Below are 22,671 nucleotides of genomic sequence, written 5' to 3'. Positions count from 1 at the left end.
TGCTCCAGGCGGCAAGGCAGCGTCCAGGGTTGATTGTCTTATCTCTCTAATCCTTAGCCATGGTGAGAGTCGTCCCCTCTGCGTGCTCACCCGGTTTTCCTGCCCGCGAAAAGTGGTCAACCTGTTCTTTTCTACGCCGTGTCTGTCTGTCCACAGCCCATACTGACAGAGGAATAACAGTCGAACAACCCGCCGCCGCCGTCCTTTGACCGAGACTCGTCGCACGACGTTTCCAACTTTCAGACCATCGCCGCGAGAATCCGACAGCTGAGGGACATCATCTCCGAGATGGACGAAGACCGGAGTTTCTTCCTGCATGCCCTGGACCGCTCGCTGCAGGAGTACAACACCGCAGACTCGACCGTCAATCCCCAGGCCATAAGCAACAGCAACAGCATCAGTACCAGTAACAGCACCAGTAACAGTAACAGTTCGTTGGAGCCGCTGCCTACGCTGAGCCAGACCCTGCAGAGACACGTTATTTCGCAGAGGGAAGCCCGGAGACAAGCCAGAATGGCACCTCAGCAGCAGCAGCAGCAGCTACTACAGCAACAGCACCTACTACAGCAACAGCAGCTACAGCTACAGCAGCAGCTACAGCCACCACCTCCACCGCCGCCACCGCCCCGTCCTCCACAGCAGCGACAGGAGTCTCTAGCCTCTTTGGCCTCCCTGCAGCGTGCAGAGCGTCAGTTCCGACAGGCAATCGCCAGCATAGGAGCCGCAGAGACGACGTCACGGCAGCCTGAACGGCCACCTGCCCGATCCCCACCCACAGACTCCATGTCAGACCACCGCCAGTCGAAGCGGCGGAAGATCGATGCCGACGACAGCAGAGACACCACCAAGGGGTTCAGCTATAGCCACTATGGTCAGGTCACCCCGGTGCCGCTGGAGATGGAAGTCCACAGCTGCAAGGGAGGCAGCTCCGAGCCTGATAGACGGGGCAACAACTCGCCTGACCATATCCTGGTCAACGACGGTGTCGTCTACAGGGCACAAGGCGGTTTCTGCAACATCGTCCTCCGGCACCGTGGCGAAATACCTTTCTCCTTGAAGAAGCTGATCATCAAGACTCCCAAGAGCGGATGCCACGACGAGATGAAGTATGTCTTTAAGAACTTTCTTATATATATACATACATGTTTATGTTCAGTTTACTAACATGATATAACTGCAGCGTCCGAGAAGGAACAGTCAGTATCTCGATGGACTCCGATCCACGCTTCCTTCGCTCGGTAGCCAGCTGTTCCGCCGACTCCATGCCCGGGTTCCCGTCCCGCCGCCCTCGTCGTCGAAACGAACAGCTATCCCCCTTCGCAGCAGCAACAGCAGCCGTGGCACCAATGGGGAACAGCAGACGACCGGAAACTTCAGCCTCAATCCTTCGCTCCCGCATGCTCCGATCCCGCGCCGGCCAGCAGCAGCAACAACTGCACCAACAGCAACTACTACTGCCCGACTCTCAATTCGGCATTGTCGACGACCCAGAAGACAAGTCCGAAGATGAATCCACCCAGCACGACGCAGCCCGCGACCAACTCACCATCTCGGACCCCGAACCGTCCAATTCGCGCGACAGTTCCCCGAACCACGACGGCAGTGACAGTGAGAGCAGCGACGGCATATCTGGGGTAGCCGAGGCACTGGCACAAAACCTAGATACCCGACAACGCCAGCTGCTCGAGGCACTCGGTGTTCGGGTCCCGTACATGCAGGCCAGACCATCGCATCGGCACCGAGCACTCTCGCCAACGACCGTATTTGCTCGGCCGGCTGCTGAGGCGCTGCACAGCCAGGAGTCCGAGACCATGCAGCCTGTTGCTAGGTTCTCGATCGAACATGAGAGAGCCGCTGTACAGATCAGATTCAATCCTCCAGTGTACGTCTTCTCTTCTTCTTTCCTTCCCTTTTTTACTCTTTATTCTTCATTCTAACGTGATACAGATCTGCACGGTATATTCTCATCAAGATGTGGGCTCCGTTCAACCCGGGACGCATGGACATCGAGAGTATCATTGCGCATGGCTTCGCTGGACCTCGCTTCTTCCCTGCCCAGGAACCGAGATAGTCCATCCCATCTCACCCATCTACCTATCCTATCCTATCGTCTGCTCGACATGATGACCATCTCCTATTTTTCTTTAGCTTCTTTCTACCAAACGATCATGGGCTACCTGCGTCCTTTTGGGCTCGAGCGTCGTGTCTCATTCATGCCGTACTCTCTGTTTTATCACCCTTTGTTCTAACGTTAGCGACGCACATACATGCAGACATACATCCGTACATACATACCATCCACACACATGCACTCATCTCGGCGCAAGACGTCTAGAAATGGAATCAATCACGAAAGTCCCCCCTTTTCTCCTAATATGAATGTAGATAATGACTAGACGAATGGATAATAGGAATGGATTATCGTGTAACTAGCTAGGTAAACGCAAACCATTTAAATAAACAAGCTCATCGCTGCTCTTGAATGGATCAAATCATGATAATTAGCAAGTAAGTAGAAGTAGAAGTAGAAGAAAGAAGATCCATCCATCCATTAACGTAACATAACAAGACATGACATAACTATCCGGTCCATGATCCTCCTTTTAGCATCTGTTTCAAAGTTCTTCTTTTTTTTCCATTTCCATCCATCTATTACGTGGTATTGTTTAGCTAGAGGTAGAGGTAGAGGTATCTAGATCTGGTATCTGTAGTTAGGGCTGAGGTCGCCTAGGTCGCCGTCTTCCTGGTCCAGAGACTGGGTTGGAGCGCCCTGGGCGTCTTTCTTCTTGTTACGGTTTAGGATGAGGAAGAGGTACGCTACGCATGAGACGACGGCCAAGCACAGGAAGCCGATTGATATGCTGTGGCCTGGCTTGAACATCGGTGCGTCTTTCTCAAGGAAGCTGTACGTCGCTATGATTCCGCCAACTGAAGAAACACGTTAGTTATATGTATTTGTATATTTGTAGTTGGAGTTGGTGTGAGCTTACTGTTTCCGAATCCGATCTGCCAGCCGGTTCCAATGGCTCGGCGCTTATGGCCGGACAGGTTCATGGCGTACCAGCATATGATGATTGGCATGGCGCTGTAAGTGCCGCATGTGATGAGGAAGAGGGCGCCGTATTGGATGTTTCTGTTTTCCTAAACGTGGATGGTGAGTAGCATTGAGAAACCGGTGATGGCCAGGGCGATGGGTAAGGTAGCAAAGGAGACGCGGTGAGATATGCGGTCTGAGACGTAGGCCATCATCATGGCGAAGACGAATGCTACGGCCCATGGGGGGATGGAATAGAGTTGTGTTTCAATTGCTGGGGTGAGAGTTAGTCGGGTCTTCTTTTCTAACGGTCTTTCAGGGGTAAGATGTTGGTATGGGTCTAGACTCACGTCCGTAACCGTAGTTCTTGATGATGGTGGGAGCGAAGTATGCATAGCCTAGAATTGTTAGTTAGTTACGTAGCAGTGGTAAGAAGTGGTAAGGTAGAGTAGCGTACTGTATGCAGGAACAATCATGCCGAGATACATGAATCCACCGACGAGGACCTTGGCTGTATCAAAGTTAGTTAACTACAAAGTAAGGAGGGAAAAATGGTATAACTCACGATCAGTAACGATAGAGACGACGTCCTTGAAGGTGACTTTGGAATCGACACCGGCCTTGCCCACGTCCTTTGCCAGCTTGGCCTTGATGAACTCACGCTCCTCCTCAGTCAACCACTTGACGTCTTCTGGGAAATCGGGGATGAGGAAGAACCAGACGACAGCGACGACGCAAGTGAAGACACCCTCGAGAATGAACAGCCATCTCCAGCCATTGTAGCCGCGCAGGCCGCCCATCTTGCCGATACCACTGGCGAGCAGGCCTCCAAAGGCGCCGGCCAGGGTGGTAGAGCTGAAGAAGAAAGAGAATCGCTTCTGGGCTTCAGATCGCTTGTACCACATGCCCATCAAGTAGAAGCCTATCAAGTTAGATTATACATATAAACAAAGGATAACTAAATGTGTGGGCGGACTTACATCCGGGGAACATGCCGGTCTCAGCAAGGCCGAGGAAGAAGCGAGTCGCGAGAATGCCGGCATAGTTGGTCACGATGCCCTGGAGACAAGTAATGAGACCGAATGCAAACATGCAAACGGAGACTATATGCCTGTTAGCCAACCGACCATCTAACCAACCGGGTAGTAATGGATAATAGGGTTAAGGGGCCGAAACGCACGCCAGACATGAGGCTTGAACTTCTTGAGCAGCAAGTTCGACGGAATCTACCACGCGACAGTCAGCGTCTCTTCACTTTATTTCTCTTGTTATTATGATGAATCTTACCTCGAACAGGACGTAGGGAATAAAGAAGATGGTCAGGGCCGTGTTGTACTCAGTACCCGAGGTGATGCCCAAGTCCTTCTTTAGGCCGAAGATGACTGCGTTGCCGATGTTGACTCTAGTCTCGTCAGCCTCGGCGAATACCAACCGAGCATTCAAAATAGCCGGGTGAAAGTAAAAGCAGAAGAAGAAGAAGGTGTTTACCTGTCCAAGAAGGCGAGCAGGTAGAGGATGCTTAGCATTGGCAGGATGTAGAGATCTATCTTGGCCATGAGCTTGCGCTCCGTCGTGTGCTTGAGCTGCGGGAGCTCGCTGTCCTGCTCGATAGAGAGGTCGGGAGAGACATCTGCTTCTAGTGGGAGTTAGTAGACTGTAGATTATCAGTGACAGTGACAGAGAGACTGACCTGACTTGACGCCCATGATGGCGATGTGAAGCTGAAGCTGGAGCTGTCGGTTGGAAGGTCGAGTGTGAGTCGCGAAAAAGGCGAAGAGGGCAGAGAGAAGAAAGAAAGAGAGAGATCGTCGGCCTGCGGGACCAGAGCAAGCAGCGAGTTATAAGTAAGCAGCGCAGCGGAGGGTCGCAAGGGAGTCCCTGGCGAGGTGATCTTAGTTGTACGTACTTATCCCGCCTCTTTCTCTCCCGTCCGTCTGTCTTTTCTCTCTTTGTCCTTTTGTATCTCGTCGGCTGTGTGTCTTTTTATATGCGCCGGAGGCTGGCTGCGTTGGCCGACAGAGCGGAGCGTCCCCCGGAGTGAAGAGTTCGCTGGGCGCTTGACTTGACTTTGCCCCGGATAAAAAGAGACTCAGCTCGTATAGTCAGTTAGTTACCTGAGGTACATAGACTAGAAGAAGGCGAGAGGACAAAGACAAAGAGGCAGACGAGGCCTTTTAAAGGCTGGTGGTGCAGAAGTGAAGCAGCGGCCGTCCTGTCACTCCGTCGCATCTCAGTCACACAGGACGAGAAGAAGAAGAAGCCTCCTTTACGTACATTTACTGCGGCTTCTAACTGATTTCAACCCCGACCAGACCAGACAAGACGAACCTCAACGCCGGCCAGAAACTTCATCTCCATCTTTTCTTCGTCCTGGCTTCGTCTTGTTCGTCTCTTGCGTCTCCACATGTTCTGGAAGACTTTATTTGCCTTCCTTGTCATTGGTTGTGCCTGTGGACTTGGGAGATGCTTGGGGATGCTTGGGGATGCTTGGGCGTGGAGACTAGTTAGTGTGTTAGAGTGACACTTACGGCTTGCTACAGTGACATGAGAAGAGACGAGATGGCGATGTCCGACGAGAAGGGAGAGAAGAGACGGCAGGCTGCATGCAGGCGGACGGAGGAAGAAGCCATGGCGGATGCTTGATGCCTGCCTGTCTGAAGTCACTAAGTAACTACCCGGCAGGTATAGTTACTTATATACTTATGTCCAGGTATACAGACGGATGGGATGGATGCAGCAAGGATGGCGGCAGAGAGGTCGGAGTAAAGAGACACGACGCAGACAAGGGCGGACGGACGGACGGAAGATGACTTGCTTAAGCTGGACAGGCAAAGCAAAGACTTATAAGGGAGTTAAAGGAGAATACGAGGACAGAGTCGGCCAGGGATATTTCGCCGATGCAGCAAGGGGGTCGACCCTCTTTTACTCCGCGTGTTTGTTTTAGTGACTTACGGAGGACTGGCTATAGCTATATAGGGCTATCTTATTATTAGTTAGTTATAGTAAGGTTGATATAGGTTACGATCTTGCCGAAGAGTTTAATAAGTTGAGTTTCATGGATGGTCCAGTTCATAAGTGGCCGTGCTAATATATAGTATTGTGCTCCGTATAATATAATAGATATAATGCTAGAGTGTCACAGAGATGGGAGAAGAAGAGGAAGAAGAGAGATGGTTAGTGGCTGGCCTGGACGATGAGGACGCTGGCCTGGATGTCGTAGGCCTTGCCTGCCATGGCTTCGCCCAGGACGCCGATCGCCTTCTTTGCCTCGTGGCCAAACTCTGGGGACGCCGAAGTAGAGGCGGCGGAGGAGGAAGACGGCCGAGGAACTTGTGCTTGTGGTGGTGACGAAGGAGAAGAAGAAGTGGGTGGCGGTGGTACAACTGCTGCCGATGATGATGTATTTGCTGTCAGGCTGTTGCGGCCGACGATAACTAGGCTGCCGTTGCTGCTGCCGGTGCACTGGGACAGGTCGTGGGCGGCAGTCTCGCGGGTGGTGGCCAGCAGAGCATTGACGGAGGAAGAAGATGCACAGTCGACCGTCTGGAACACCACGCGAGGACGCAGCTCGGGAAGCACAGAGTCGCGGATCGACCGGTAGAAGGTCGCGTCGGCTTCCCTTTCCTGCCGTTGCTGCGTTGATGCGTTGTCGTTGTTAAAAGTAACATTCATATATGCAACGGTGGCCGTGATGGAGGAGTTGTTGGCTAGTTGAAGGACAAGTCTAAGTGCGAACTGGTCGTCTGCACCGCCAAAGTAAGGCATGAAGATGTGATGCCCGCTGTCGGGAGATGGAGCCAGCGACAGGTCGTTCGTTCGGTAGGTGTTGTGCCCGCTGAACGTCCTTGATATCTGGCCCGGCTTGGGACGTGCCAGTCCGGCGCCCCCGAACCCCTTATTGATAAAGATACCAACGTTGCTCCTCGAGTTCTTCAGGATGTTGAAGATGAACGAGCTGTGAGGGCCCGTCGAGAACTTCTCGCTCTTGTCGTCAAGCAGCGGGATCTGTCTCTCGCTCATACCTCCCGTCTCGCTCCAGGGCACCAGCACCAGGTCAGAGGCGCAGTCGCGGGCTTTGTTGACCAGCGTCTCTGCATAGGCATGTTCGGGCGCGATGACCACACCCCCCGACACGGCGACCTTGTACAGCTGGCCAAAGGTGCGGAAGGCGTTGAGAATCGGGTCGCTGAAGCTGTAGTTCGAGTCCTGCACCTCAGATACCTTCATCACACTGGAGTCTCGGTCAGTCAGCTCGACCAGACGCAGTGCATGCACCTCGATGGGCCTGCTGCTCGCTCGTCTCGCATTCTCGGTTCTTCCTCTGTCTTCTGACCCTTCACCGTCCTCGCCATCGTTATCGTTATCGCTGGTGTGAGCATGATGGGTTCGAGAAGCGACTGGGTCCCGCCCGTCTCCAGCTCCAAGCAACGATACAAAGGTGAACAGACTTGGCAGGCTGTCCAGCCTCAGGTATATCATCAGCTTGCGGACAGATGCGCCCTGTGACTTTTGTCGGGTAATGCTGTCTGCGCCGCTGTGCGGGTCGTGCTCAGAGTCAAGCACGTTGCCCTCCCAGTCGATCTCTCCACGGCGCCAGCGCTCGACTTTGATCTGGTACGAGGGAGGATACAGGTACGAGACCACTGGAGTAGTCACAAAAGTCGTCACCAGCGCCATCACCACGAAGATGGTGAACGTTCGCGGACTCAGGATCTTTGCCTGCAGTCCAATGTTCTATACCCAGTACCAATAACAATTAGTATAACTCCAACACAATATAGCCATATGTCCGAACAAGGTCAGTACTTACCAGGACGATGAGCTCGACGAGACCCTTACAGCTCATGAGCACACCAATGGTCAAGCTCTCTCGCCATAGCATACCATTCAGCCTCGATGCAACCATTCCACCAGTCACTTTTGCAATAAGCGCAATAAAGATGACTCCAAAGACATACCCCCATACAGTCCCCGAATCCAACAGCCCAATATTGGTATTCAAACCCGAAAGGGCAAAGTACAACGGCAGGAAAAGAGCACCGATCACATCCTCAATCTTCTCAGTCAGCTTGATAGCAAACCCTCCGTCATGAGGACATATAAGACCGATCATGAACCCGCCAAAGATGGCATGGACACCGATGATTTGGGTAAAGAATGCGGCTGAAAGGACCAACAGCAGCGTAAGGGTGACAACCGACTGGTCGGGTCCGTCATGCAGACTGCCGGTCCGTCGCAGATACCAGAGAAACACGGGGCGGATGGCAAACACAAGAACCAGGGTGAAGCCGACGCAGGTCAGTAACACCCATAGGGCTGTCAGACCAGTGCTGGCGTTGACCAGGGCAACACAGAGCGCAAGCAGGATCCAGCCGACTACATCGTTGCCCACGCCAGCAGAGAGCACGATGACTCCGACTCTGGTGCTGAGCAGTTCCAGCTCAGTCAGTATACGACATAGCACCGGGAATGCCTGTTATTAGTTGATAATCGTTAGCAGTGTTTCAGCTAGCTGCACCTCAAGCTTCCCTGTTGTAGAAGGCTTACCGTAATAGCCATGGCAATACCGATGAATAGCAAATAAGTTCCAAACCCGATGGGCGCCAGGCCAGGCTCCTGCCGAAACTCATGGTACAACCCGTATGCGATGGCACAACCCAGACCAAACGGCAGCACCATTCCCGCTGCTGACACGCTGGCGGCTACTCTCCAGTTACTCATCAGCGATCTGAGGTCGGTCTCGACACCGATCATAAACAGGTACAGCACCAGTCCCAGATTAGCCACGAGGTTGAGGTTGGGGATAGACTCATCCGGGAAGATGGCCTCGCGGAACCCGGGTATACGTCCCATCACTGACGGCCCAAGCAGGATGCCGCCCAGCACTTCTGATATTACTCGTGGCTGGCGCATCCGCGAGAGAGGGATATGTATCAGTCGGCAGAAGATGATGATCAGGCCGGCCTAGAACATGTCAGTTTCAGTCTTCTATACGCAGGTTTGAACTTGGGGTAATACCTGAATGATGAAGAGGGTAAGAGGGTGCTTGGGGTCATAGTGAGACGGATTCGCCCCGTCGAAGATGCCTCCCTGCGGCGACGCTCTGTGTGTAGAAGTAGGTGAAGCCGCAGCAGCGGCCACCAACGGCAACGAGCCAGTCACCGAAGTCATCTTTGTCGACCTCAGCTTCAACACCAACAGCCTCAGGCAGGCTGAAGAGAAGAAACAGAACAAAACGAAACGAAACGAAACAGCAGCTGGGACGAGAGAGAAGCAGCCCTTTATTAACAAGGGCGGTCCGCTAGCTACCTATTTAACTCCCACAGCAGTTAATTCAGCTGCCTGAGGTTCCGGCGTAAGATCAACCAAACAAACGACGTTCACCACTCGTCGACGTCATGGGCCCATGGAAAGCCTTGCATGTCTCCTTAGTGAGAAGCCAGGGGGGGTACGGCTTGTCTTGGAACTCCTTTGAGCTCGAGCCGTTGCTTGGTGGTTTCTGTCTGTTATATTCCGGTCCCAACGCCTGCCCCCGGCCACCGAGCCCATCCCTTTGACGAACCTCGAACCGCCGCCCAGCGCTACCATGGTTAAAGCAACGACTTAGCTCAAAGTGTGTTTTATGTAGCCTGCAGACGCCATGTGGTTTCACGGTCACGCTTCGCATGGCAGAGGCGAGTCTTGGGTCTCACAGCATGGCATGGCATGGGCACGACGTGGGCTGTGTTGTTGATATCAAGTGGCCATTCGAGAAGCAGCTAGATAACTAGGTCGCTTGTGGTTAAAAGCTGCCCTGGCCTTCTGGCTTGCGGGGGTTTCAGGTCGACGGGGAAGTAAGGCTGCGGTTCCGATGGGCGCCATTCATGCTTAACGGTAGCTGAGAGAAGCTGGCTGGTCAAAGGGACGGTACTGGGTTGTTCTTCTTTTTACCGCCTGCGAGAGATAAGCGTCTTGGTGCCGGCTGGGATACGGGGGTCTAGCACGAGAGTGGTAGGGGGAGCCGAGCTGGAGGCCTTAAAAGCTGGTGCAGGAGCTGTTTGACGTAGATAAGAGAGATCAGATGGACAGACGGTGACGGTAGATGTTGGTGATGGCCTTGATTGTTGGATGTTGATGGAGGTGGTGGTGGTGATGATGGCGATGGCGGTTCGGTAGAGGGATCAGCGTCGTGCATGGCTGGGCCGCAGTGGAGAGTTATTAGTTACTCCTGGTAGTTAGTTACTACGTCTAGAGTCGAGAAGTGAAGATGGCACGCTTGAAGATGCGATTATTCATTGCTATATAGGGTATTCTAGTTACATCTCATCAGTCGTTGCCTTGCCCCAGGCAGACTCAAAATTGATCTCCTCAGCACCAGCGCCGGTTCCTGCTTCAGCTCCAGGTTCAAGTTCAGCTCCGGCTTCCTCTTCAGCCTCGACGTCTCTCATCTCTATCTTCGCCATCTTCTCAGACGAGGGGACAACGACAAAGGAGCCGCCCACTGACCCGCCAGGTGACGTTGCACCTTCAAGGCCAAAGTTACTACTGTACACCACTGCCGCAAAGGCTTCAAGTTCCCGTACCCCTTCCTCCATGGCTGACAGGTACTCGTTGGGTGGATTCGAGCCCTGGCCGATGGTATGTGCCTGGCGAGAGACGACTGCTAGGATCGTAGCTAGCTTCACCCTGGGGTTTGGCGGTGGTTGCTGGCTGTCTGACGGCACAACGGTAGCTGAAGACGAGAAGAGGTTTGCAGGACTTGCCTCTGGTGCTTGTGTTGCAGGGACAGTAGGCGGCTTCCTGAAGGCGTCGATGGCGCATTTATGGTCGATAAGGTAGGAGAAGGCTTCGTTGTTGAGTAGGGAGAGGATATGTGTGAACTGCGGTGATTCGATAAGGTCGGATGTCTCGTCCAGTAAATGTCGGAGGTTGGATGCTGTCTGCGGCGAGACTTCTTCAGACGATAGCAGCACCCCGGACTCGCGTAGCACGTAGTCTTCCTGCTCGACGGCCGGTAGCAAGTACGGCAACCATTGCTTCACCCGTCTCTCTTCGCTCGTGGCTCCCTCGACCTTCTTTCGTACTTCCAGCGTCAGCTCCGAGAGTCTGTCCTGTGTTATGTCTTCGCGTGGGTTGAGCGGTCCAAAGACTTCGACCACGGCTTCTTCGACTTTTTCCATCAGGTCCTTCCATCCACGGTGTAGGAGCCACCAGCTGAAGGTGAGGTATCGACGGTTGGTCTCAAAGTCGTTTCCAAACGCATTGTCGCCGTCGTTCTCTTCCAGGCTTATTATGGCTGGATCGGCTTGTGGGGAGGCAAGTGATATTACGCTGGACAGGTAGTTTCGTCGACCCAGCAGGTTGAGTTGGATGCGTGTAAGTAAGGTTAGAAGTGAGAGTGTATACAGAAGAGTAAACGATCGGGTTAAAGCTGTAGCAGTACACACCCAGTTAGCAAGTGAAGAATAATGAATAATGAATGAATATACGGGCTTAATGATGGTTCGGGCATACAGTTGACCTTGAGTTCATTCCATAGCTGCGTCCGGCTCTTCTTCCGTGGTATCCCATCTCCGGCAACCGAGTCACCCATCTGACTGGCGTGCATGTATCCCTGACTCCTCAAGCTCGACAGACTCTTCCCATCGTCGTCTACTGTGCTGAGAGGCTCCGAACTTATCTCTGAGCTCGCAACCTCTCCTCCGCCCAGCTGCTTGGCCAGCCTCTCCGCGCGCTTCTGCTGCAGCTCGTTCGTCAGCTCTTCGACTGGGAGAGCCGCAAGTATGTTCTCCGTAGCTGTCGGTAGCAAGGCAAGCACGGTAAAAGTACAATCTGTCTGGTTCTGCTCGAATCGGCGTCGTAGACTAAGTGCTGTTAGCTATCTTGTCCGTCTTTAATTTGATAAGTGACATACTTCTCCCGCGCAATCCGCTCACTGCTCATGCGCTCTCTGGCTTCTGATATCTTGCCCAGCACGTACTGACCGGCCAGGTAGCCGACTCCAACGACACCGGCACCAATGGCAATGCCACTGCGGTGCCGGCGCAACCACTGCTTCGTTGAGTTGAACATGCTCCTTTACGCTGACCGCGAGGGCATTATCGTGTAATCGAGGTCTCTCTCTGCGGCCGACGAGATCAAAAACGGTCGTGTAAATCGAGTAATCCTATCCAAATATCAAAGTAGCCCGTTCGTAGATGTCATATAAAGCTGTTTTCCTTCTCTTCTTCCCCGGATTATCTTCGTCTTCGTCTTCTTCGTCCCGTCCTTTTTTTGCTGCGTTCGACTTTCACCAGCGTCAGACCTCGGCTTAGAGTGAGGCAGGTGACCTGGTGTCTCTTTTATCGGGGTCACGAACACGCTCGCCGTTTCTGGTCTAGTCGCCAAGCCTGTTGCTGCTCAAGCACGGAATAACTAATAAACGAGAGATGACTAAGCACGATATGAATTTGGCGAGGATATAAACATCAAGCTCTACTTCAAAGGGCGAAAAAAAGGTCATATATCAGTAAAGGTTGAAGGCAAGTTCTGTATGATGGCCTTGTTAGAACTGAGCCACTATCGCATTAACCAAACTTGGGTTTAGCTGATAGTTGACTACCTAACTAGTTAACTAACTAGTTATGAACTTGCGCTCTCTGCCCCCTCAATATCCTGCTTCTCCGTCAAACCGTACTTGGTCTCAAGATCTGTTTTCAACACAATCTCCTTCTCTATGAAGATAAGTAAAAAGGAAAACCCAGCCAATGCCAATGAAATCTGCCACATAAACCGCAACGATTCATCGTACACGCCTATTACCTCGCTCCTCGTCCTCGGATCGAGCGTTTCGAGGAATGCAGCAGTGGCATCTGCGTATGCATTACCGGAGTGAAACTGTTTGAGGATCAACTCACGAGTAGCGGTGTCGGCTATGCGATCGGCTCGCTGTCCAAAGGCATTGCTGAAGATTGCTGCGGGCACGACGACACCCCAGATGCTGCCGAAAGAGCGAATAGATGACCACACAGCCGTCGTGGCGGCTTGGTCGGACTCGGTTCGCTGGGAGGCAGCCTGGCAGGCGGGAAGCAGAGTGTTCATGATAATTCCATTACCGAGAGAGTTGATAATTTGAAATATCACCCATTCCGCCGTGGGTGTAGTTCGGTCTAGGAGGATAAATAGTCCTAAACCTAACGTGAGAGCCGCAAAACCCGCAAGATGAATTGGTTTATACTTTCCGAAGTGTGTGAGTAATAGCACAGAGGCTATCGAGGCAGGCACAGAAACAACGACTGATGGCAAGACCTGGAGTCCAGCTGTTGAGGGAGAGCTCATACGTACGGCCTGGAAATAGACGGGCAGGAAGAAATATACCCAGTACAAAAGGGCGGAGCTGGTGAAGGTTACGATCATCACGACGGCAGACGTACGGTTACTGAAAAGATGGGGCGGACAGACGGGCTCCTTGACCCATTTAGTGTTTTCAAAGAGTATGAAGGCACCAATACCTGCGAGGCCAACGAAGAGGGGTACAAGAATCTGATATGAGCCCCAGGGATGTAGGTTTCCTCCATATGTTAGACCGAAGAGGATAGAAACCGATGCGCCGATGAGTAGGAAGTTCCCTCCGTAGTCGATACGGCGGAGCTTTTCCATAAAAGCCATCTCCTTGTCGTACTGGACCTGGAGGAAAAAAAATACCATGATCATGGACACACCGCCAATCTGTGAGTAGATGGTTAGAAACGATGGCTAATATGGAACATTATATGCAGGAGTCATGAGTCACATCGACGTACCGGGAGGTTGATATAAAACACCCATCTCCAGGTGGTTGAATCAACAATGGCACCGCCGACCCATGGTCCAATGGCAATACCAATAAAATATGTCGTGAGGAACCAAGCGACGTATTTCCCTCTTTCTCTCAATGGCACGAGGTCTGAGACGATAATATTAGGAAGCGTGTTCAGGCCACCACCTCCCATTCCTTGGAAGGCTCGGCCAACGATGAGCATGGCACCGTTGGTAGCACCTCCGCACAGTCCACTGCCTAGCACGAAAAGAACAATCGTCAACATGGTAATCCATCTTCGGCCAAAGATATCAGCTAATTGGCCGAATAACGGTTGAACGACGGCACTGTTTGGATAGACGGTTAGCTTTTTAGTTAACTGTTATACATTCTTGGACGAAGATGGGTTCAGCACTCACGCAGTTAGGAAGAAGACGTTGGTCACCCAGACATAGCTGTTGCCCAGCTCGAGCTCTTTTGCAATGCTAGGCAGAGACGTGGTGACAACTGTATTCTCTAGGGCGCTGAGAACACTGAGAAAACAAAGTGTGGCGATGATGATATAGAAGCGCAGGCCTTTGCCCTTGTTCTTGTTGACAGCGGAGTCGACAACGATCTCTTGGTCACTACCGATATGTGACCCCATTGTGTATGTGATACCACGCCTTGCAACTCAGCAGCCTTTTCAGGTCTTGATTTTTTTTTTTTTCTGTGCAAATTCTGGAGGTAAGAGGGCATTTTGTAGCAGGAAGACATTTATTACCGACTAAGTCTTACTAGGCCCCGGGGTCAAGCTGGTGTGTGGTGTGCTTTACAATCACCCTTTGTATGCATGCCCAATTACAAAGTGCCTCTAGTCGATCTCCAAACGTTGGAGATCAAAATCCACCCTTGTCTTGATACCTCGAACAGGGATTGCCTACAGATGGATACATCGAGCATGCCTGTGTCTATATGGATGCTAGCCATTGGTTATCGCTCGATAAAGCAGGGTAGCATAATGCCTTTAAAACTTCACCATTGGCAACGCGGTAGCCTCGCCGGGAGAAGTAAGGCCGACAAGCTCACGGGCACTAACAAGGGGTCTATTTATTATTTAGTTACATACTACATATTAGGAAAAGTTTTCCCTTGTGGCCCACTTGGATGCATCGTGCTATGACACAAGGGGATAGTTAACTCTTCCAGCAAGAGCAAGTGTTTGGTCTCGATGATTTCTTTCATCTTCGACATTTCCCGCCCTTTGGATAACTAGTGGTTATAACTGTAACCAAGAGCTTAACCAGCTGCTTACTAAGTTACATATAACCGAGTTTATCCAGTGGCCTTTTGGCGTACGACCCCCTGTAATATCTGGGTTATCTGTAGCGGAGGTTATAACCAACCTTAACCTTCAATGCCTAATATCCATGGATCCAAGCGGGAGGGCATGGAGATACTCTTCTCCGCGGGCACGGGCAGCGAGGGGTTTCTTTTCGTCCCTCGTCTCGCTTTCCGGCTTCTTCTCGTAGCTGCCAATTAACTAACTACTGCGTACTTAACCAGCGAATCAGTTATTCAGTTAACTAAAGAACGATTGAACATTTCTGAATCACTTCAACACTGCTTCGAGTTTGCTTGTCTGCTGGCTTAAGTAACTATTCTGCTCTAAGCAATGCGAGAATATCATGGCTTCTCATGTATTTCACACTCATCTCAGGGCTCAGTCTCAACTGCTTGATCGCTCGCTAAGCCAGACCATCTCTTTTAGGGTGGTAACAGTTTCCTGCCTCTTGGTTCCGATATTCAACTTCAACCTCTTTATGCTGGAGTTGTAATCGCTCTCCTCGGCGGCGTTTACTTCTCTTATAAGTGCAGCAAAGAAGACGACTCTCCAGGCTTCCTAAAGTCGTATCTTCTCTTCTTTTATACCTGCTTCCTTAAGCCTACCAAGGACGGGCCCAAAGCTACTCAGCAGGATGCCCTAGAGAGCTTCTATGGCAAGCAGGCAGGCGCTTACGATGCCACCCGCCAGGTCCTGCTCAAGGGCCGCGAGGATATGCTGGCATTGGCTGCCGCCCAGCTCGAGTCCAAGGCCGCTGAGCTGAAGGCTGCAACCGACAAGCAGAGGTCCAGACGTATCTGGGTCGATGTGAGTTCCAAATACTTTGAATTAATGCATCAGATCTCATGGAATTAACAGTTGCTAGATCGGTGGAGGCACAGGATGGAATATCGAGGCAATGGCACAGAACGTCAATGTCCCCGAATTCTTCTCCAGTGTCTACCTTGTCGACTTCTCTCCGTCTCTCTGCGAAGTCGCAAGGAAGCGATTCGAGCGTCTCGGATGGAAGAACGTAACTGTCATCTGTCAGGATGCTCGCAAGTTTCGTCTTGAGGACTACGAGACAGGAATGTCTTCTTCTCGAGATCCCCTGCGATCACCCACGCTCGGCTACTTTGATCAAAAGGGCCCAGAGCACGGAGGAGCCGACCTGGTTACCTTCTCATACAGCCTTTCTATGATTGCAAGTGTTTCACCCTCCTGTACTACGCGAGGAGGAGTGTGAACGCTTTTATTGTTAATATTGATGCCTCCGCTAACACATGTTTCTTTATAGCCCGATTACTACTCAGTAGTCGACCTGGTGACCACGCTCTTGTCTCCTCATGGTATCCTGGGTGTAGTTGACTTCTACGTTCAGAACCGGATTGACTTCTCTTCCAGAAACTACACTGGCGGACAGTTGGGTCGCCATGTTAATGCCTTGTCCAGAGCATTCTGGCGTACCTGGTTTGACTTTGATCGTGTTGGCCTTGAGCCCAGCCGTCGTGACTATCTGGAGTATAAGTTCGGAACAGTCCTGACTGCTAATGGCCGGAACCGCACCTTGGGCTACATCCCATATTACGTCTGGATCGGATGCCATAAGAAGCCGTTCTCATTATCCAGTCTACCACACGAGATTATTGAACGCATTGATGCCTTGGCCACGGAATCGCCGTACCTGCGTCCTGTGAATCAGGGTGACACTCTTACGCATGCAGTTGAGAGGTCTGCGCCTGAGATTCGCTCCAAGGCCTTCGTCACTGCTGTCCAGAATATCTCTGCCAATCTGCCCCTTCCGTCGTTCTTTTATCAGAACCATCACTGGCGCATCTACTATGATGATCAGCTGCAGAAACACACCCAGTTCAACGATGAGTACATCTATGCATTTACCTGGGAAGATTCTCGCGTGGATAAGGAAATTCTTAATCTCGGCCCCGACGACAAGATCCTTGCCATCACTTCTGCTGGAGATAATATTCTCTCTTATCTCATGCAGAGCCCTGCCCGCGTCCATGCTGTCGACCTGAACCCTACCCAGAACCATCTACTCGAGCTCAAGGCGGCCTCGTACACGGCCCTGTCCTACGACGATTTCTGGAAGATTTTCGGTGAAGGAAAACACCCTGATTTCCGCAACTTGCTCATCTCTAAGTTGTCTCCGCACTTGTCTGGCCGTGCATTCCAGTACTGGCTCAATAATGTCCATGTTTTCCAGAACGCCAGTGGTTATGGTCTATACGATACTGGTGGTTCACGACATGCTATCAGTGCCTTCCGCTGGGTCGCTCGTCTCTTCGGCCTCCAATCTACTGTGAAACAGATCTTAAACGTCAAGACTCTCGACGAGCAGCGTGGCCTTTGGCGTAACAAGGTCCGACCTGCCCTCTTGTCTAAGCTTGTCTGTAATCTTGTCGTTGCCCAGAAGAGTTTCCTCTGGTCCGCCCTTGGTGTGCCTTTGAACCAGCTCGCTATGATTGAAACCGACCATGCCGAGTCCGAGCTTGTCAAGACCAGAAAAGCTAAGAATACTCGCTCACACGCTATCTGGCACTACATGGTCAACACCCTCGATCCCGTTGCCGAACAGACTCACATTGCTGAGGACAACCCATACTACCATGTTTGTATGGCCGGAAGCTTCTCTCGTAAATGCCATCTGGACTATCTCACCCCCGAGGCCCACGCCAAACTATCCCGCCCCGGAGCTCTGGACGGACTACGCATCCACACCGACGAGCTAGAGGAGGTGATTGCACGCATCATGCCCGGCACTTTGACAGTCGCAGTCATCATGGACAGCATGGACTGGTTCGACAACGGCTCCCATGCCGCTGCCACACAGATCAGCAAACTCAATCGTGCGCTGAAGATGAGCGGCCGTGTGATGCTACGATCTTCCGCTCTAAGTCCCTGGTATATCAAAGTCTTCGAGGCACATGGCTTCACTGCTATGCGTCATGGCGCGAGAATCGACGGAGCTTGTATCGACAGAGTCAACATGTATGCTAGCTGTTGGGTTTGCACCAAGACGGATAACTTGCCTCCTCCAACTCCTGAAATGGATGTAAATGGCGGATCGGGGATTACTAGTCTCTCAATTTGATGCGGAGAGTAGGGAATCTGGAGAGATTGATGTATGGGTGGAGGGATGTCGTTCAACACTGTGTCCCGCTGCCAAAAGAAGGAAAGTAGCAAGGATGCGAATGGTTAACACGGGTGTTTTTCGTACTCAACTACGGGGCACTTATAGAATCAATATCTGACAGAAATGCATTTATATACATGTAGACAAATGAATGGCTATATAAATCGGACGGTTCCTGGTGGCGAGAATTATCGCCTGACATCTAACATGTCTCTTTTATCGGGGTCACGGCAAAGCTCGCCGTTTCTGGCCTAGTCGCCAAGCCATGTCGTGCAGGCTATGTCGTCACTGCGTCCCCGTGACCCCGCTATCGCCTCTTCGGCTGCCCCCGTCTTCTTCCTTTCGGCAACTTTACAAGTAAAAAGAGAAAAAAAAAGATCCTCATGATAGAGAGAAAACTTTCGCTCTCTCTCTTGATATATTTAGATTTCCCGGATTCTTTGGCCTCTTTATGATATAGAGAAGAATAAGCCCAAAGCGCCGAACATCCACCCCAGGAAGGATCTAAAGGATCTGCTTAAAAGTGTTGCTGACCTTCAACCGATGGGCTTAAATAGTTAGCTGAAAACGAAAAGCTCCCCGCAGCCAGCTTCTAGCCCAGCGTCTTGTCTCTCTTCCTCTGCCTCGCTTCCCTCGCTGCGTGACTTCACCTTCACCGTAAGAACATCCGGCGAACCCGATGGACACGCTGCTATGTTAAGAGCGCCCTGTCTGCCGCCAGCGAGATGGTGACCGCGTCCTCCCGCATGCCATAGCCCAAGGGACTCGCTTTTCGGTGGCGTTCCTCTTCCCCCTTACATATACTCCGTACACAAGAACACATATTACTTTGACATACATACATACATACCTCTTACATACATACACACCAACCGCCGACACACGTTACTTACCTGCATAAGTACACATCATCCCAGTCCGCCGGGTCTGCGGGGGAGACAAGACACAACAAGTCAAAAGTCGGGCAAAAGTAGCGCAAGCAAACAGCGTTTACCGACCCCAGCCAGCTCTGGCGGCAACCCTCACGCCGCGAACTATGGATCCTCGCAAGCCGCCAGAGCATATCCTTGAGATATTTGCGGATCGCGCGTCGGTCAAGGAGATCGTGAAGGGTGCGTATGGAAAGACACTTGTTACATGCATAGGTTTAGCCCTGTGGTACATCTCGCAGCTGCTAATTAAGTACAAAAAAATCTTGGTTGAGCAGGAGTTATACATGCGATCTTCTTCCACCGGTACTTCCCCTGCGTCAGACCGGATTCCGTCGACGTTCTTGACCTGACGCTGCCTGTCGTGGATGATCTGGAGGTTGAGACGCTGATTGATGCGCGGGTGAATGCATTGATACAGCAGTATCTCTCGACGGCCTCGAACTCAGCGACGGGCGGGGTCAGATCTCGCATTGCCGTGCAGTTCTTTGAGAAAAGACGGAAGAAGTCTGGTGCGTGGTTTACGGGGCTGACAGGTAATGGGGAAGAAGAGGTTTGTTGGGAGATATGGACTCTGGATATCACCATTGCGACTCCCCGGACGGAACTAGGTACGTTTAACTTTAGCTTGGGGCTTTTGGGCCTTTACATCTTTTATTACGACGGTACAGTACTGACGGGTGACTGCAGATCGAGCAAAGGTGCGAAAGGCGATGGAGAAGATGTTGAGGAAAGCCGCGCTCAAGATCGTGGCCATCGCGAACAAGAATAAAGACCACATTCCGCCAATTACGAGCGAGTCGAACCCGTTTCCCTACCAGATTGTTCTGAATCCGAAACTGGACAACTGGGGGAACCGATTAGGTCTCTACTGAACAGTACAGTACAGTATGCTACAGTTGCTACTCTGGAAGAATAAGAGGGTCTTCTTGCCAAATTCCAGCTCCCAGTTGCTTCTATCGAGGGGCAGAAGAAAAGCAAGCCAACTTTGGGTATGGAAAAGGAGGAGAAGAAGCAAAAAAATAAAACAGAGACAGTGGCAATCCGAGTCACTATACATTAAAACAACCAATTAAGCCCAGCCACCGCACCACCACCTGTCTTCTTTCCGTCACCACGTCCAGAACTACCGCGAGTGCCGACGAAGAAATGGAGAATCGAATCAAGATGAGAGAGATGAGAGATAGAGAGAGAAATATAGGACGATGGCGCGGGGCCATGCAACAGGGGTAGTTCTCTTTTTCTTTTCTGCTTATTACTGCATGGCCAAGCCCCCTGCGAGCCAACGGAACGATACAATAACAATAATGTCAAAAGAGAGGAAAAGAACAAAAAAAAAAAGCAAGACAAGTCAATGCTGATGGATACTCCGTACAAGAGTCAAGTCAACGCGCGGGTGGACAGGCAGTAAATAAAAACAAGCTTGAGGTTCACTGTTTGTTTTTTTTATCATGGTCCCGAAGGACGCCGCGAAGTCTGCTCTTGTGTGATCATTAAAAAAGAATCCATCCGTGTGCGAGTGAGTGAATGTGTGTGTCCTTATCCATATACCAAAGGCAGCACCAGGCCTGTCGTTCAAAGTATGCGCATCTGGAAGAGGTGTTCATAACTCATTAGAGCAAGCGAAATGGGGCAAAGAGATAACTACTTGCCCGCCGTTCTGGTCTTATAATACCGATAAGAATGGAGGACGATCAGGAGGAGTGCTCCTTGGCGGCCTGCTCGGCCTGGGCTCTGAGGTTAGAGGAGGTTGGTGCGCTCTGGAAGTAGCGAGAGAACACAGGCTGGATGAAAGAGTGGAAGACGATTTGAGCACCGCTACGTGCACAATGGTCATTAGCTATGCTGCAAGTAATGCAGAAAAAGGGGGAGGGAAGGGAGTCTCCGTGCAACCAGAAGCTGTCGCCTGTCTTACCTGGTCTGTGGGAGGGCCATCCAGAGGACGAGGAAGAACTTGAACAGGTAGTAGAATGCTACAAGGGGGTGTGAAACACAAACGTTAGTCTAGGCAGCAGCGAATAGCAAACAAGTAGCAGCAACAGCAACCACGCATGCATGTAACTTACGGAACCAGTATGAAGCACTGATGGCACTCTCAACGACGCTGAACAGAGCAAAGACAACCCAGTACTATAAACAACGTCGAATTTCACGTGGTTAGCTTTGATCGATCACCTGGAAATCTCGGTACACATGGTGGGTCATTCGGGGTGCCAAAAACTAACCGTCAACCACTACAAAACAAAATGTTAGCATGATCATATCTAGTAAACGTAGCGAGCGACAGGAAAGGAAAACTAAAAAAAATAAAAATGGTGCTGCTGCCTACCTGAGTGTCATCTGCCGTCGAGGAGGTAAAGAGAGCATTGAGGGAGTAGTATGCTGGGATAGCGAAGCCCGCGACGTTGACGAGGAGAGCTCCGGCTATATTGAAGAAGATGAGGAAGACGTAGATGCCCGCGATGCCGAGGAAGGCGTAGACCTTGGGCACGGAGGTCTGTCGCTCGAGGTTGTTGAGCACTGGGTATTTGGAGAGCTGCGGAAGAGCCGGTTAGCAACCTGTTGGCCGTGCAAAGTGGGATGTGTCTTTGTAGCTGGTGATAAGAGGCGAGAGAGCTAGCATACTTCCTTATCGATCTGGGCGATCTGGTGCTGCACACGGTCCTGGAACGACATCGTTGCTGGCGAGACTAGCTGCTATATTTCTGTAGTAGACGTCGGTTGGCGGCAGGTGTAGAGATGCTGTGTCAAAAGTGAGGGTCTTGGAGTTGTCTTGCGTTTGTGTGTGTTTTGTGTGTGCTGGAAGTTGTTCTTGCTTGCTTCGTCCGCAGGTCATGAAACTTGTGGCTTGTTTTGCATCTTTCGGGTCCTTTTGGGCTCTTGGGCGTGTGCGGCAGCTGAGTCACGTGATGATTTTCACGTGCTTGCCACTTCCCTGTTTAGGACGTTCTGCCGACTAACGCCGCCTTTCAAGATAAGACTAGTCATGTGACCTTATCTACGTCACATGACTTAAATTCTGACTAATATATTACATAACAAGTCACCTGATATAGCTTGGCAATGAGTATGTAAGCACGAAAAAGCAAAGAGGCCAAAACAAGCGAAAAAGGAAAAAATACTTGGGCGAAAAGGAAAATAAAGGCGCAGGCGAGGCGTTTCCCCATCAACAACATCTTGTTTACATGCCGGACGGAAGAAAAACGACATCCCAGGTCCGTCAGAAAGGCCCTTTTTCTGCGTGAACCAACCCGCAAACGACCACCACGGCCGCAGCCACCACGGGCTCGACGACGAACCCACCCTCAGATATTGTCCCTCGCATCGCTTAGTCGACACCCCAAGGTAAATCGACTTGCCTGGCTCGAGCTGGGCCCCGTTGCGGTGATAGACCTCGAGTCCCAGCAGCAAGGGACCGCCGACGACAGCGAAAAAGATCGTATTCTTATGCACCAACAAATACATTCGCTGAATATTCACCATCATCATGTCTCC

General features: G+C 51.5%; 9 protein-coding genes across 9 annotated transcripts; 3 read left to right on the top strand and 6 right to left on the bottom strand.

Annotated features, from left to right (window-relative positions):
• Positions 1-59: 59 nt before the first annotated feature.
• Positions 60-2,071, top strand: MGYG_03751 (hypothetical protein; the record flags this gene model as incomplete). The annotated part of the gene is made up of 4 exons (XM_003173528.1): positions 60-62; positions 181-1,106; positions 1,181-1,882; positions 1,948-2,071. The coding sequence occupies 4 exons, from the start codon at positions 60-62 to the stop codon at positions 2,069-2,071; spliced, it is 1,755 nt and encodes a 584-aa protein (XP_003173576.1).
• Positions 2,072-2,692: 621 nt separating this feature from the next.
• On the bottom strand, positions 2,693-4,740 carry MGYG_03750 (hypothetical protein; the record flags this gene model as incomplete). The annotated part of the gene is made up of 11 exons (XM_003173527.1): positions 2,693-2,913; positions 2,991-3,141; positions 3,271-3,308; positions 3,385-3,432; positions 3,492-3,545; positions 3,600-3,956; positions 4,015-4,137; positions 4,215-4,260; positions 4,322-4,436; positions 4,523-4,670; positions 4,725-4,740. 11 exons carry the CDS (start codon positions 4,738-4,740, stop codon positions 2,693-2,695), a joined length of 1,317 nt encoding a protein of 438 aa, XP_003173575.1.
• A 1,468-nt stretch (positions 4,741-6,208) lies between these two features.
• On the bottom strand, positions 6,209-9,205 carry MGYG_03749 (hypothetical protein; the record flags this gene model as incomplete). Its single annotated transcript, XM_003173526.1, has 4 exons — positions 6,209-7,768; positions 7,845-8,507; positions 8,582-8,998; positions 9,053-9,205. The coding sequence occupies 4 exons, from the start codon at positions 9,203-9,205 to the stop codon at positions 6,209-6,211; spliced, it is 2,793 nt and encodes a 930-aa protein (XP_003173574.1).
• A 1,124-nt stretch (positions 9,206-10,329) lies between these two features.
• MGYG_03748 (hypothetical protein) lies at positions 10,330-12,085 on the bottom strand (the record flags this gene model as incomplete). The annotated part of the gene is made up of 3 exons (XM_003173525.1): positions 10,330-11,444; positions 11,528-11,877; positions 11,928-12,085. The coding sequence occupies 3 exons, from the start codon at positions 12,083-12,085 to the stop codon at positions 10,330-10,332; spliced, it is 1,623 nt and encodes a 540-aa protein (XP_003173573.1).
• Positions 12,086-12,634: 549 nt separating this feature from the next.
• MGYG_03747 (hypothetical protein) lies at positions 12,635-14,436 on the bottom strand (the record flags this gene model as incomplete). The annotated part of the gene is made up of 3 exons (XM_003173524.1): positions 12,635-13,720; positions 13,795-14,137; positions 14,210-14,436. The coding sequence occupies 3 exons, from the start codon at positions 14,434-14,436 to the stop codon at positions 12,635-12,637; spliced, it is 1,656 nt and encodes a 551-aa protein (XP_003173572.1).
• A 1,021-nt stretch (positions 14,437-15,457) lies between these two features.
• Positions 15,458-18,205, top strand: MGYG_03746 (hypothetical protein; the record flags this gene model as incomplete). Its single annotated transcript, XM_003173523.1, has 4 exons — positions 15,458-15,469; positions 15,541-15,921; positions 15,980-16,303; positions 16,391-18,205. The coding sequence occupies 4 exons, from the start codon at positions 15,458-15,460 to the stop codon at positions 18,203-18,205; spliced, it is 2,532 nt and encodes an 843-aa protein (XP_003173571.1).
• A 599-nt stretch (positions 18,206-18,804) lies between these two features.
• MGYG_03745 (hypothetical protein) lies at positions 18,805-19,156 on the bottom strand (the record flags this gene model as incomplete). The annotated part of the gene is made up of 2 exons (XM_003173522.1): positions 18,805-19,040; positions 19,141-19,156. 2 exons carry the CDS (start codon positions 19,154-19,156, stop codon positions 18,805-18,807), a joined length of 252 nt encoding a protein of 83 aa, XP_003173570.1.
• Positions 19,157-19,283: 127 nt separating this feature from the next.
• Positions 19,284-20,051, top strand: MGYG_03744 (hypothetical protein; the record flags this gene model as incomplete). The annotated part of the gene is made up of 3 exons (XM_003173521.1): positions 19,284-19,359; positions 19,452-19,787; positions 19,867-20,051. 3 exons carry the CDS (start codon positions 19,284-19,286, stop codon positions 20,049-20,051), a joined length of 597 nt encoding a protein of 198 aa, XP_003173569.1.
• Positions 20,052-20,870: 819 nt separating this feature from the next.
• MGYG_03743 (membrane biogenesis protein Yop1) lies at positions 20,871-21,852 on the bottom strand (the record flags this gene model as incomplete). Its single annotated transcript, XM_003173520.1, has 5 exons — positions 20,871-20,994; positions 21,092-21,149; positions 21,243-21,306; positions 21,506-21,712; positions 21,802-21,852. 5 exons carry the CDS (start codon positions 21,850-21,852, stop codon positions 20,871-20,873), a joined length of 504 nt encoding a protein of 167 aa, XP_003173568.1.
• Between the last annotated feature and the right edge of the window lie 819 nt (positions 21,853-22,671).

Source organism: Nannizzia gypsea, genomic scaffold (genome assembly GCF_000150975.2).
Source record: "Nannizzia gypsea CBS 118893 supercont1.3 genomic scaffold, whole genome shotgun sequence".
Taxonomy (NCBI): Eukaryota; Fungi; Ascomycota; class Eurotiomycetes; order Onygenales; family Arthrodermataceae; genus Nannizzia; species Nannizzia gypsea.
Note: the sequence above shows the minus strand (reverse complement) of the source record. Positions and strands in the feature narration are given on the sequence as shown.